The sequence below is a fragment of the Anser anser genome (genome assembly GCF_964211835.1).
Source record: "Anser anser genome assembly, chromosome: 26".
Classification (NCBI taxonomy): domain Eukaryota; kingdom Metazoa; phylum Chordata; class Aves; order Anseriformes; family Anatidae; genus Anser; species Anser anser.
The window spans coordinates 3,327,152-3,342,401 of NC_139747.1; the positions used below are offsets into that span (position 1 = coordinate 3,327,152).

Here is a 15,250-nt window from a genome sequence, read left to right on the forward strand (position 1 = left end):
AAACAACATGAGGTGCTTAACACACGGATTTAAAATACAAAAAGAAATGCTTTTCAGGTCCTGCCACTGACTTTGGAGCCTTGAGAAATACATAGCCCACCAGATACTGTGACACATTACAGGTCAGATTCCACTCCTCTTAGGGAACTAATAAAACTTGGCAGATCTGATTGATTTTTAAAATAAAAAATAAAATCAATCATTCTTTGTCCCCCGTGATTTTTTTGTTCTATTTTTAGTGGATTTGTGAAATTCCCTTTGTATTCCTGATACAACCTTACAAGCCTTTTCAGCTAGAGCAGCACACAGAGGGCAGCAGCTTTTCCAAAGCACCTGAACCCTGGACCAAGAGCTGGTTTTATTTTGCTAAGGACCAGTACAACAGGTATTGTTAAAGGTGAGCAGCTCTGTGAGGGAGAAGAGACGAAATCTGGAGGGGAAAAGAGGGAAAAGAAAGACAGCAAGCCTTACTTTATCGTTTTCTACAAAGTCCACAAAAGCTGTCCTCTCTATTTCCACAGGCTGCCCTTGTCTGTCGTAGAGAGCCAGAACAAAGTGGAAGAAATTGGATTTCCTCAAGTTGGAGGGTGGCTGCTTTTCAAAGTGAGCTCTGGACAAAGCTACTCCGCTGTGGAGGAAACACACGGGATAGGGTGTGGGGGGAGAGACAAAGACATTACAAATCCGTGCAGCAGCAGTACGAGCAAAACGACGGGCGGGCACGGCAGAAGGGATTCGGGAGAAGCCCGGAGCGGTCGGCCCGGTGCAGGTGCCGCTCCAGGTCCCCCCCTGTCCCCTGCCACCGCCGGCTCCGAGCTTGGCGCTTCCCCCGGCGGCGGTGCCCAAATTTGCAGCCGCTCGTTCCTGCGCGGCCCGGGGCGGCGCAGCTGCACTCCGAGGGCAAAAAAACCCGCCGGGCTCGGAGCGTTAAACCCGAGAAGTTGGTGCTGAAGGCGGTGTTTTCCTTCCTCCTCGGCCGGCACCTTTCTGGGCACGGAGCGCTCCCGGCGCCTCGCACCCTGGGTTGCTTTTCTCGGAGAAGACAACCGACCTGAGCGCGTTTCCTCCGGACCGGCACCGGCACCAGCTGCGGTACAAGGCAGCCGGTTTCGGGCACAGCACCTGCTTGCCCCAGCAGCAAAGTTGGTCGCCGCGGGCTTTAGCGGCTGGCTATTTGACCCGGTGCCTGGGCGTGCGGTTTGTGATTTACCCGGCGAGAATTTGAGTTAGGGAGCCCCCGGCTCCGCTCAGCCCCGGCGATGGTTCCCACGCATCTCCCGGCTTGGGATGTTCGTGTGCCCGCCGTGTCCCGACCTGCAGCCCTGTTTGGTAGTGAAACGAGCCGAGCCTCCCTCTCCTAACGCTGATTTTTACCTCCTGCAGAGAAAATAGGTGCCCGTGGGCACCTCCGTAGCACGGAGCACACGAATTCAGTGTACCTGCAGGACAAGCTGGGAGGCAGAGTTGCTTTGGCGTCCCCACAACAGCTCTGCTGCACGGGCACAAGTATTCAAGGCTTTCGGAGCTTTCCCCGTGCTTTCCCTCGCCAGAGAGGCACGGGGTGAGCTCCCCGCATCTGCCACAACCGCACCTGGGGGGGCTGCCTCTCGCCCTGCAGCGAAGAGCTCGGATTTGGGGTTTCTTACTGATCCCTGAAATAAAAGCGGCGCTGCCCCCAGACAGCCCAGCGCGGCTGCACCTCCGCGGCTCCCCCGCAGCCTTTCCTTTTACTTTCGGTTTTCCCGGGAATAAACGTCCCCGGTCCCCCCCACCCCTCCCCCGTATTTTTTAAACCATCTATCGGCATTCCTAAAACTCTGATAACTCCTCCCATGGTGCTTGGGAAACCTTGGATCAGGCCGTGGGTGGGGGCACCGAGGTACCTACCATTCCTACAGCGTCCCACCCGCCGGTGCGTGCCCTCACCTTGTCGCTATGTTCACTAAAAAGCAGCTGGCTCCCCGGCTCCTTCGGCTTTCCCCTTCCCGGCGCTATACCGGTATTTTTTTGGGGGGGAAAAATGTATCCAGAGAGTGAGGGGACAAGTAGATATATGGTACTTAAAGGAGTTTTTATCACCTCAGCCAAAAAGGGAAGAGACTGGGACAGAGGTCCTGCACAGATTGAGCTGAGGATAGGAGTGGGGAAAAAAGTGTGGAAGAGAAGACACCAAAACACCACCCCACCCAAACAAGAAAAAAAAAAAAAAAAAAAGGCCCCAAACCCCACAGCGACCAACCCCAAGCCCCGGCGGCTCCCCCCGCGGTTCCAGGTCCGCTCCTGCCCCGGCAGCCGGCAGCAGCGGCCGCAGGGCCGCGGGGTGGGATCTGGCCGCTGCCCCCGGTAGCCCCGGAGCCGCCTGAATTGAGGAAACCAAGATGCACCGGGGGGCGGGCGGGGGAGAAGAGCGGCACCGAAGTTGGTTTTAACTCGGTTCCCTCCTGTTCGGCTGTCTGCCCCCGAAAGTGGGAAGGGGTCGCCTACAGCGCTGCGTACAAGCGGCTCCCACCGAGAGCCCTCTGCGCTAAAAAAAAAAAAAAAAAAAAAAAAAGAGGAAAACGATCGGAGCTCTGTCATCCGAGCCCGCGCTGGATTTTAGGGCTCCTGATGCTCTCCGGCTTTGGAGCGCCTGTCCCCAGCAATAGCCGTATTGTCTTGAGCCTTCAGTGAGTAGAAAAGACCGGGAAGGAGGAAGGGGGGTGTCAGAAAGGGAGAAAATAAATTTAATGTCAAATGAAAATAACAAGAGGGAGTAAGGAAAAGGTTTGCTTAAAAATAGAAAATAAAAAAGAAGCACGGAAGAAGAGGGGGAATGCAGTGACGGTTACCTTTGTGCTGCTACGTTTGCATCCACAACCCCAACGTTTCTGACCCAGGACCTGACGGAATCCATTTCAGAACCTAGAGATTTATCTTTCAGAATTGGTCCTCTTCCTAAAGTATCTTGAATCCCAAACATTTAAAAAGTCTATTCCAACTGGCAACAGTTTCCTTGGGGGGGGGATACGGGAGGAGAAGAAAAACACGCAGCCTCTGCAAGTGACACACACAAATCCCAGGGAAGTGGAGAACTTCAGCGTTAAAACCAACTTCTTCTGCTTTTAGGTGCTACGTGTGTTTTAATGCCTTCAGTGAGGGGGAAAAAGTTTGTCCTCTCGCCGAGCAAAAGTTACGCTGATTCACTCTTGCCTGGGATCATCATCATTCAAACGCGGGCGAGGAAACTGCATCCAGCAACCGCTCGCGGGTAACGAGGATCACCTGTTTCTCGAAAGACAGGGGGAGAAGGATTGATTGCTGCCCAATCCGGGGGGGAAACACAAAAAAAAAAAGGGAAGAAGGGCTGGGGATGACTCGGGGAAGGCAGGGGAGCGGGGAGGGAGCCGGAGCGTTGCGGCGGGCAGCCCGCGCCGGGGAGGAGCCGCAGCCTCCCGGCCCCGACACCATCAATGGGGCACGGCGGGCAGGGGGCGGGGCCGGGTACCATAAAAGGGCATCTCATTTGCATGGCCCGCCCCGATTGGAGGGCTCAGGGCGCGGCTCCCCCGCTCTGCTCCGGCCCCGGTGCCCGGCCGGGAGCGGGTCCAGGAGCGCGATCGGGAGTGGGGCCGGGACCGGGACCGGGACCCGGAGCGGAACCGGGTCCGGGTCCGGTAGCGGATCCCGGGCACCTCAGCTCGGCCCCCGGCTTGCAGCCTCTCAGCCCCACGCGGTCCAGCCGCGGTAACCGGGCGGCTCCGCGAAGCCGTTAATAAATATATAGAATAAATTAATTAATAAAGCAGCCGCGCGGGTGCCGGGGCGCCGGGTTTGAAACGGATCGAAGCGACGAACGGGGCTGCCCGGGGAGGCTTTGCCCGCGGGGTGCCACCCTGAGCGCCATGTCGCGACACGGGCAGGGCAGCCCCCGTTCCTCCAGCCGGCCTTAAAACTTCTCGTAAGGTCCTGCCGAGGGAAAGATGGCCCGGGAAAGGAAAGCGGAGTTCCCCCAGCCCAGCCGGCGGTGAGGCAGGACGCTACCTGTGGTTTTAGTTGGGTTTTTTCTTAAAACTACTTTGTCTCGCTGATATTTCCCCCCCCCCGGCCCTTTTGTAGCGGGATCCGTGTATAGATCCGCCTCTGAAATCCATCTAACAGCAACGCGAAAACAGATTTCAAGACAATGAATGCAAATCTGTGCTCAGCGACCATCTGCCAGATGAGGGAATCAGATGTTCGGTAGTTAAAGGGACAGCGCCAGGATTTCCTTCGCTCATTATCCGCAGCTCCTCTTTAACCCGCTTTATTTTTTAACGGGATGAGATTAATTCGGAAATCGATCTCGTATTTCTAACTCCTTCCACCCGCGCACACTCAGATTTCAGAAGGCACCTTTCTGCTAAATGCCGGGTTATTCCCAGTAAGTTTGACACGGTTCTCCTGAAACAAAAATCACAAATTCAAACCTTCCCCGAAGACTTTCATAAAACGTATCCTTAATTCAGGCGCGATCGAGGGCAAAGCCGGCACTCCGGATCGCTCTGCCTACAGAAGCGACAGACTTTTAGGTGATCCAGATCTCACCCGATCCCTGCTCAAGGACGTTTCCCACCCCAGCCCCCTCCCCAAATTGATCAACGCGCACCCGGTGATTTTGTCACGTTGGCCAGGGGCAAGGCGGGCGTTATAAAGCAAAGCACGGGCAGCTCAGCGCTGCTCCGAGCGGAGGCCAACACCGGGATGTTCACAGCCCTGCGATGCGATTTCTCCGGTCAGAAAACAGGGTGACACATCCAAAAAAAAAAAAATGTAATAGAATAAGAACGTGCAATGTAAACGGATGCGTTACAGCGAATTTGGTTTTACTTTCGTAATAGGCACGGGTACCTTTCCCCCGGTAAGAGCCCCTCTGTGGACTAGGATTATTTGGGGCAGTGGCACCCTGCGGAATTCCCCAAGCGGGGCTGCTGGGTTCCCATGGGGAAAGTGCTCCCCCCGACCTCCAGCCGCTCGGCTGCGGATCCGGATCCAGCCCAGGAGCCCCCCCAGCCCCAGCCCCGGGGCCGGGCCAGCTTTAGGAACAATGGGGACTCGTGTGCCGCGGGGAGCCGGGCTTTTAGGGCTTCACGGCGGGTCAGAGGGCAGCGGCGCAGGTCAGAGGAGCTGCTCTCTCCTCACCCCAAACAGCTGCCACCAGAATTTGGCACTTCGGGGACAAATGAAGGGAGCCGAGGGCAGCGCCGGGCCGGGGGGAGGCATCGCTCCGCCGGGAAGTCGCTCCCCTTTGGGGTGCGTCTGCAAGAGGCAGCACTTCTTAAACACTGCTGGAACGCCAAACACCGCGTCCAGAGCCCCCGTTTCAAGCACTTGGGTTACGGAGAGTCGCGAAAAGCCCCTCTCGGCCCGGCTCTCCTGACGGCGATTCCCCGAGAGAAGCGAGCAGCGGCGTCGCTGCCCCCGCGCTGCCTTGGGGTCCGCGCTGAGGGCTACGGGAGCCGCTTCCAGCGGGCGGTGCCAGGTGAATGCCGCCGGGGAACGGCGGCGGGACGAGCCTGGCAAAACCAAACCAAAACCCAAAGAAAACACGCACACACGAAACCCTGCGAGCCCTGCCGAGGACAGCTCGGGCAGGAGAAGGCAGCCCCGAGCAGCCGATCCTCTTCTCGTACAGCTCCGAGAAGCGCCCGGCACGGCCGGGAGCGTGCCCCAGGCTCCTGGGCCCCGCAGCAGGGGGAAACCTAGGCTGGAGAGATTATCAGGTACTTTCAAAGCATTACCCTAAAAACGCGCTTGTTTCCTCTCACGTTTAAGGCGAAAAAGGGAATGAAAAAGGCTAACCTGCGCCTGGAGAAGACCCTGGAAAGGCAGCGTTTCGTTCGCGTTCCTACTCACTCGGGAGAATCCTGCATCCTTCAGGTGTCTCAAGGGAACAAACTGCAGGTGAAAGTTATCCTTTTCCCTCTGACACTGATAACTCTTTCCGTCTTTATCCAATAATCTCACTGAAAGTTTCCCTTCACAACTGCACCAGAAAATAAACGTTCCTGTTACAAACAGCTTAAAATTAAGTCCTGCACAAGGCAGGCTGTTTGCATGCAAGCACACACCACAGGTTTGGAAATACAACGGTATTTGTCAAACAAAGAGCTCCCCGAAAAGAACTTTCAGGAGCCCAAGAGCAGAGCAAACAAACCATTCGCTTGCAGAGGATGCCCTGTGCCAAAGACGTGGCTCCTGGAAACGAGAGCAGGTTGTGATCTGAGCTCCTGGTACGTGGACAAAGCACTTACAGATCTGGTTTAGAAGTCCACTCCGATTCAGGAACGTACTCCTGATTTACAAGACCCCCATTTAACTGAAACAGGAGAATATGCAATGCTTCTTAAAACGTTTAATACAAGAAGTTTAAAGCAGTTCAGGTGCATGCAACCAAACCATGTAAGCAAATCGAGCTCTGAACTGAATGGTGCATGCAAAACAAGGACTTAAACAACGAGGTGCTTTTGGTTGGATTGGGTACATAAAACTGGGCTTACAATAAACCTAAAGGTTCTCTCAGAAGCAAACTCACGATTTGATTGCTGGAAGAAGTTTAATCCCCAAGTATAAAATTGCTTTCCCCTTCCTCCCCCCCAAGTGCATTTGGAAATATCTAGAAACATGATTTTACAGCTATAAAATCCTGAGCTGTACCTGGGCTCTCCCTCTTTCTCCCCCTTCCCTCTTGCATCGTAAAGGTGCCATTTACTGGAGTCAACTCTCCCGACTGATCAGCGCTTATAGTGTGCAAGTTTCAGAGATTCCACTGATCACATTTAGCAGCGTTGAACAAAGGAATGCTTTCAAACTTACAAATGCATAAGTAAACATTTAATAACTTCTTCTCCACCTTATCTTTCCCAAAAGAGAAAATATTGCATCCATCATATCCTCTTCCGAGTTTCCCATTCACTCCGATAAGTAGGTGCTTTTTGCAGTAGAACAGAAAAACACATCTGCTAGGTTTTATATCCACGTTTTTTGTTTTGTTTTAAAGATACTTTTACTGCCTTTTGCCTAGCATGGTTTTTGGAACACGTTAGCAAATAATATTTTACCATCGGGAGTATATGTTCCATTTTATTTTATAATGCAGATTTGAGAAGTCTTAGTGCTGAAGTTTGTTTTTCTAACCACATGGAGGTTTGAACCACCAGGCATAGTCAGGAAAAATGCTTTAAGTGGGTGTATATTTGTGCTCGTAGTCTCATTTTCCAGTTTATAGAAAACAATCAAGGGCAGCTTTTACTATGTCTTTGCATGTCAGCTACCCAAATTAATCTTCCTCTGGAAGAAGAGAAGTTGAGGTTATCACACCTTTTTAGTTCCACCACCGATGCACACTCATGACCCAACTCCAGCTGTCAAACATCACCCACAAGAACCAGGTAAGTGCAGACATACTGAAGAGCAGAATTACATTCACTCATTAACATATGAATCAAATAAAAGCGGTCCCCAATACTGCAAACATTCTTATATGTAACCTATATTAGTCACCAGAGTGGCCTTACAAGAATTACTTGACAATATGCACATGCTTAACCTCATGCTTACACATCTGCACAGCGAGGGCCTCTTTTTCCTCGCCTCAACTCAATGCAGCTCTGTCTTAAACAGGTGTCTAACTTTAATTACTTCAATAGGCACTCTGAAGTGATGCCACGGGGACACTTTGCCTACTTAAGAGTCAGCACAGCTTAAGCCTCTTGATAGATAAAAACTTGATTTTTGAAGTGTTTCAAAATACAGAGAATTGGGAACACTCTGGACTTGCAGCTCTTTTGGTGGAGCACAGCCTAACACTTGATTTGGAATTTCAAGTTAACGTACTAAACAACTACTTTCATGCAAACTAGACTGTAGCAGGAGTGCCCAACTTGCACTTAATTCCTAATTTTCCAGCTCTGCCTGTGAATAATAGATATCTAGAAAGATATCTAGAGCCTCCCTGGTTGTACTGTTGTAACAGTACAGCTCTACTTTAGTTCCACCAGCTAGGGCTAACTACCCAGAAAAGCTTTGCTTTCGAAATCTGGAATTTTCCAGGCACATACACGTATATATGTGCATATATTTCTTAGAGAAGACTCGGGTATGTGTATATGTTTTCTAGGAAACAAGTATACTGATTTTTCATCCTTGCATAACTCCAATAAGCAGACACCTGAGACTTGCCAATAACCTTTCATCATTTGGATAAATCCCAGGTTTCAACATAAACATAGAGGAAGTTACGGGGTCTGGTTGAAAGCCTAGTACACTGTCAAAATAGTTTGACTTAACAGGTTTTGCATCAGACCAATATTATGCTGTTAAGCTCAATTATAGCCTTTGTTCCTTTTACTTTGAGATGGTTTTACGTCTAAATTTCAATGCTTGTAAAGCTTTCAAGATACTTGCAGAGACAAACTTACTTAAGTCATGCAACACTGTTTGATGACCAAGAAGCTGAGGCACCAAAAAAGTCACAGTACACAAGAGAGAATAAGGGTCCAGCATCATCTCCAAGGTGATTTTTCCTTTACTGGGCCATTTTCCAAATACACAGAGCCTCCCATGAGAGCTAAGAGTGTGCAGTCATATAACATGCATGCACAAAGAACCTTGGCTGGGTTCTACTTACTTTGTGCTGCTCACGGATGTGGTGCTCATGCAGGCGGTTTTCGATCTGCAGTTACATAAATTAGTGCAAACCAGTTCTCAAAGTGCTGTTGAGTTTTGTGGGTTAAGAATTAAAGCAAGTTGTATTATCAGGAGCCTCCAATTGCAGGCTTCAAGGAAGAACTTGAACCATTTTGTGTAACAAAAACTCACTCATCAAGATTCTGAATCTGGCTAGAGGTTATTGGTGCTACCATCGGACAAATTATTAGGATGAGGAAGATATCTCTTGGGAATGCTCAATAATCAAAACATCTGCCTCCTGCAAAGCTTTCCTGTGCCTTCTTTTAAAGCATCCGGTACTTGAAGCTAAAATAGAATATACAAGAAGCTTAATCTAATCTGACTAGTCCTATGTTCTTTCCATAAGGCAAGAAGGAGGTAGTTAAAAGCTCAGTATATCATAATTAGAGCTTTACAACCTTGGAGAGACAGTTCTGTTCTTCTCTGAACTGTATTCAATAATCCGAAGAACATTTTTGTCTTGATTTGGTGGAACAGAAGTATTAACACACCTAACTTCATAAAGCCAACCAGACTTGTATCTCAGTAAGTGGCATTTCAAAAGCTGCCAAGTTACATGACCAGATTCTGGTCCCGCAAACATTTATGCTTGTATTACAAGCAACGAAGCTGCAACACCAACTGCTCACAACAGATTTCTGCAAGGTTAGAATTCTGAGCTTTCATTTGGGAGTTTATTCTAAGTGATTAGAACCTTGTTTAGCCTAAACATTATTTACTAGGAGGGGAGAAATCTACACAGAGTTCTAAGCCTTCTGTGCTAGTCAGTTACAGCTTACCATTTGAACTGTTCCTTTCATCACCAGTTTTTGAGTATTCATTCGTAGGGTAAATATAGATGCTTTGAAATGTACACGTACCTAAATGGGTATGCTGCTTAAAAGTATTTGGTCAGCCTGGTTGAACATCATCACTTTCCCATCATCAGTATCAGGTAGGGAGAAATAATGTTTTACTAAATAACCTGATACTATTCAAGTATTTCCAGTGAAGAGCGCTGCTAATAAATACATTTATTTAAAAAAATTAAAAGGCTGTACCACATGTGTCCTGCAAGCTAGCTAAGCCAGAACAGATGGATAAAGAAAAAGCTCCCATGTTAGCTTTGATAGGCGTACTGTACGTTAGTGGATCTAGCATGTTTTACAGTTAGTATGTATATAACACTCGTAGGTGGGGAACCTCAAGCATGTTTTCCATATCCAAAAACTAGAAACAGTAAAGAGGATGGATAAAGAAACCCGCACACACCTGTGGAAGGTGATGGGCCCAAGGCTGATTGGCAGTATCACACCTGGGTGAGCAGATGAGCCTCTTCTAATAGTGGTTAGGGGGAAAATCTAAACATGAATGTATAGCATGAGAAGTGGATCTCTGTACACACTTCAGGATTCAGTCAGTTCAGATTAAGGAATCAGCAGGAGCGCTCGGTCAGGTTGGGCTCATGCTGGTGAAGGAGCATTAGGGCAGTGACAGGCACCTCTGGGACACGCAGCAGAGCCAGGCTGGGCAGTGGGCAGCTGTGCCCTGCACGAGCTTCACTGTGAGCCACGAGACGTCTGAATCGTAGCAGACCAGGAAACCGTAACTCCGTTCAGACGTGTTCTTTGCTTTGTGTTCTCATGGAGATAGAAGAATAAGGACTGCCACACACGCTGTGAGCCATCAGAAGCTGCCTCTGCTCAGGATGTGCCCTTCCTGATGGGCTGCCCGAGCTTTGCAGAGTCCTTGTGCACCAGTGGCCTGATCCGGGGTACGGGCGAGAAGGGGACTGGAAGAACACCAGCTCTCCATGTGCATCCTCCCCCAGCATTTAGCTATTTGCTGAAGTGGTGAGATGAGGTCTTTGGTGACTCCAGAGCCGCAGGGCATCAGCGACAACAGAAGCAATGAGCAAGTTCTGAGGGTTTCGGAACACCACCCTAAGCAGACACAGCTTTGTCATCCACATGTATTCTTTGGCTTTAGGGAAGGAAAACACCCTCTGTTATTTTCAAGAGCATGTGTTCAGAGCATCTGAAGGGTAGAATATGTTGGAGCATATGGCATATAATTTCTTTTTCCATTCATAATCTGTAGCAAGACAGCAAAATCAGTTTTCATAAGTAGAGGCTCCAGCTTTTCTTTGGAAATATCTGCACTGCCACGTCCTTCAGCATCGTCTACATGCAAGCGAATGTCAGCAAAGCAGTAAGTTATCATCGCTGAGGATGGTCTAAGGAATTGGATTACAGCAAGTACATGCCACACAACCTAAAGGCTTTCCATGTGCTTGCTACCTCCACCGACACCTCCTGTTGGAAGTACAAACAGTATGGGATGGCGCCATCAACTTACTCTGCCCTTACATGCCATCCCAGTGACTTAGGTCTAATCCAGAAGAAATAAAGCTCCTTCACTGCACTGCTCATAACCCAAACGTTAGAAGAGAGAAAAAGCAGAGACAAAGGGAAGCCAGAAGGAGAAAAGAGGACAACCACTCAGGACACTCCAGACCACGCAGCGTAGCTATTGAGTATCTCAAGAACAGTCAGTCGCTTTTGAAGACTTGCCATCTGTTTATTCTCCCCTTCACTAAAGTCACCTATTTGGTCAAAGCATTCTCCAAGTATTCCATGGGGCAGAGGCAAAGAACTTCAACCCACAGCAGTGAAAGCTGCCTCAAACATTTCCCCGTATTGGCCCCATCTCATACTCATCCTAGAAGAGAACCTCACAAAGAACTAATGCCCTACAAGCATGTGCCCTAATAGCTACAGCATTGGAGATCCCCCTGAATTTCCGAGGTATGAGATCTGGGTTGTCACTTAAGAAAATGTTCTCACTTTTTCCCCTCGAGGTGTGCGCAGGCACCCTTACACCCCGGATTTCCTCCGCTGGCCCTGACCTGAGGGTACCTGGAGCACGCGCTGTGCGGAAGGCCGAGCTGCCAAGAGGCACAGCTCGCACAGCCCCCAGAGAGGAAAAGCATTTTACAAGATGGTTTATGGCATCTTATTTTTCCCCACGTAGAATATGAATAACGTTAATGGTGACAGAGCCTACAGGCAATAAAAGGCCTTTGCAGGTATCAAACAGCTTCAAACTTTGCTTTGGCTCTCTGCCAGCGGTACAGCCAGCCAGTGCTTCCTTCCCAAGGCTAGGCCCTGTGGCCACTGTGTCCAAGTAATTACAGGGCTGTACTCGTGTCCAGAGAGAAAGCAGACAGGAAACTATTTTGATGTAAAAGATTACATGAAAGCAGAAAGGAGGAAAATTGTGTTTCGTGTATACCTGCTACTTCAGTGTGGCAAGAAACAAAGCACAAGACGAAACAAGAAAAGACTTTTTTCTAGGTGTTTGGTCTTGTACAGCATGTGACTTACACAAGTTTGGCCAGTTGGTTAAGTATTCACGTTTCAAAGCAAAAACCCCTGATCCACTGTTTCTAGTGCATGTCACTTTTTCAATCAGGCAGGGTAAGCACCATGTAGCACCAACAAGTCACAATATTTTTGATGAACTAAGTCATCTTAAGAATCACTTCCTATTTCATAGCTCCAAATCATCAAGCAAAAGTCAGTTTTTCTTCAGTGGTTAATCCAATTTGAAGGAGTACTCTTTGAAGAACTGGCAGTTTTGTTTTTTAATTTTCCTTTATTTTTTTATGTTTTCATTTCTTAATTTTTATTTTATTTTGCTGCTTGCCCACTGCAAGCTAGTTCCCATGAAAGTACAATACTGCGACAGTCAAACAAGTTATTTCTTCATTATCCATAAGTTGACAAAAGCCTTTTGAATAAATACCCAAGCACACATACTTACCTTACACCTCCAGTTTTTTGTTAGTTAGGTTAGCTCATAAGCTGAATGCCTTCATTCACACAATATCAAGAAACCCTACAAAATGGTTGTCTGATTTTTTTTTCTTTCTTCTTTTTTTAAAATTACAATCACAAAGGCAAGCTCCTCAGCACCTGCATTAGGTAAATGCTGTTGGATTATTCCTGCTCAGTAACAGAGGAAGTAGGAGCACGTAGAAGCCAAAGTTAGAGCAGGTCAGCTGCAGGGATGGGGCTGGATCTCAGAAGCTCCTGGATTCTGGGACAATGCTATCCATGAATGGGAAAGTATTTCCCCAAGGCTCAATTATTGGCACATTTGCCATATACCCTGCAAAACAGCAACATTTAAGAAATAAACCTTCAACAGCCAAGACACAAACATCTGTTTTGAGGAACATGCTGTGGGCTGGGAACAAGACAACCTTTGCCTTTCCACCCAGACCTGGTTAAGTCAGCCAAACACACTGACTTGTGTTTCACGCATCTTGAAACTTGAATCACTGCTCTTACACACCAACACGTACATAGCACATGTGAACATATGTACATTTATAATGTGTATAAATGTGGGTTTGGCTTTCCACTAGAGGTAAGTCTTAAGATATTGATAAAATGTTATTGTGGAGTTCCACAATATTGTTCAACAGCTGCAAAGTTTCCACTTCCACACTTTTTAAATGGGGAATGTAGTTTACAAGTATTAACAGCTAACAACTGCCATTTTACACCTGAACTTATTATTTTTTAAGATAGGAACTAAATATTTGATCATCTGATGCATTTCAACATCTGCACCGGTTTCCTTTCCCCTAGTCTCCTAGGTAGATTTGTTGTTCCCGAGTACCACAAATACACTTGGGGAACTGGACCATTGGAAGTTTTACCATCAGTTTCAGTGTCAGTGAATTTGCTCTTGGCCATCTAAAAGAAGACCAGCTGTGTCTTGTACAGGGTGCTGTGCAGTCAGGCCCAGCAAGGCAGTCCATGTATCCAAGAGTTCAAACTTGTGAAAGTCAACAAGTATGGGTCAGAGCAATCAAAGGCACATATTCCTGCCAGTCAGATGTAAGAGCAGGAGCTGGCAGAAAACAGAAGTCCTTACTGATCATTCAGATGACATCCATAAGATTTAAAATCACAATTCTATGATTTAATCCATTACCATTGTTTAAAGTTCTTCATAGTAAAGCAGATCAATTCTGACCTTCGTTTTTACCTACCACAAACACCCCCGTAAAGCTCATCAAGAAAGGTAATTCTTAGGAAAGAGAAAAGATTACCCATCTTGTTTTAACTTTCCAAAGTCTGAGGCGTTTGGCAGGCAGCTTTCTCCTCAGACACTGATAGATGATCGAGAAGGGAAGGTGTGTACGTGGAGGGGGCAGCTACGCCTTCGCTGCTCTCCGGGTACAGGCGATGACAAACAGGCAGATAAGGCAGCAGCTCAGAGCACTGCAGAAAGGCCCTAAAGAAGCGATGGAAAGATCTAAGAGGAACTGTTGTTTTGGTGGAGGAACAGAAGGAGGTGGAGGTGTAGTTGAACTGATGACCCAAGATGATCCCACTGGTGGTACTTTCAGCAGGCTAGGAGGAAACGTGGGGAGAACAGCAGCTGTCAGCAGACCCACGCAGGCAGGAGATCCTACTCCTAGAGGAAGAGCCTTGGCAATTTGGGTAGGAAGACAAAAAACACATATTTACAGCACTAAAGTGGGAATCTGGAGGCTCACAGAGCAAGGCCACATGGCAAAAAAAAGGCTCAGCACTGTCTCAGTACAGGCTGCCCACTGATTAGCATCTCCTCTGAGCCCCTGGTACTTAATAACCTGTGCAAATGTGTTAACAATTAAAAGAAAAATGCTGTGGTGCTGTACCTCTTAACATCTGGAAAGATTACAAGAGTACTTTACATGCTCAAGAAGAGAAAGGATGCTAGCAAGTTAAGCACTCCATGCACATGCCATGACTGAAGAGGCCACACAGAGCACAAGAGGGAAATAGAAGGATGGTGTACTCTTAATTTACAGATTGGAAACGGAGGTCTATGAAAAAGTTCCACCACTTGCCTGAAATCACACAAAGGCAGGAACTCAGCCCTACTCTGCCAATTCCCAGAGCTGTTTTTCCAAACCACGACCATATTCAGTCCTCCTGTAGGGCAGTTACTCCAAATTGCTTAGTAATGGGGTTGGGGGAAGCAGAAGGGGGAAGTTTCCTAATAAAGAAGAGCCCCTTCCATCAAGAAAGGTCCTTCTGACTCTTGGTTAGTAACGGAACAGATGAAAAAATTACACGTTTGATTTCTGTTCCCCAAACAAACCTCGCTAGCACACAAGACAAACCTCAAGGACAGCGTTCCGTGTACCGTTTACCTGTGCAATGCCACCACCTTGTGGTCTCTGCAGTCATGGCACCACCAGGATCTTCATTTCTCCAATGGTAAGCAAACCACGTATTCTCTTGCCATTTAATTTTGAGATAACTTTGCTTAGACTTCACTTGAACAACCCGAGTAGCAATTTCTGGTGTGTACTGGTGGAATTTGATGCGCGGTTGCTCACACACTGCTGTTGCAGAGCTGCTACCTGTTCTCACCACAGCTAGTAGGGCAGGCTGCATCCACCGAACGGACATGACACCTCCTACTCACCTCATCCTGAAAAAACCAACTCCATAGCACAGTTACTCTGGAATAGCAGCAGCCTCTGAATTTAAGGCCC

General features: G+C 48.2%; 1 protein-coding gene across 6 annotated transcripts in view; it reads right to left on the reverse strand.

The window, feature by feature from the left end:
• Window positions 1–15,250, reverse strand: part of EBF2 (EBF transcription factor 2) — a 152,156-nt gene that overhangs the window by 131,870 nt on the left and 5,036 nt on the right. For 2 of the 6 annotated variants that reach the window (XM_083811653.1, XM_083811652.1), the window contains exons 1-2: window positions 2,240–2,686; window positions 472–628 (exon numbers count right to left, since the gene is read on the reverse strand). In XM_083811653.1, coding sequence (XP_083667779.1) covers window positions 472–628; window positions 2,240–2,577 — 495 coding nt within the window. In that variant the 5' untranslated portion in view covers window positions 2,578–2,686. Of the gene's footprint in view, window positions 1–471; window positions 629–2,239; window positions 2,687–2,828; window positions 4,538–5,817; window positions 6,889–15,250 lie in introns of those variants that run through there. The other 4 variants (XM_083811656.1, XM_083811657.1, XM_083811655.1 and 1 more) reach the window with 4 other exon arrangements.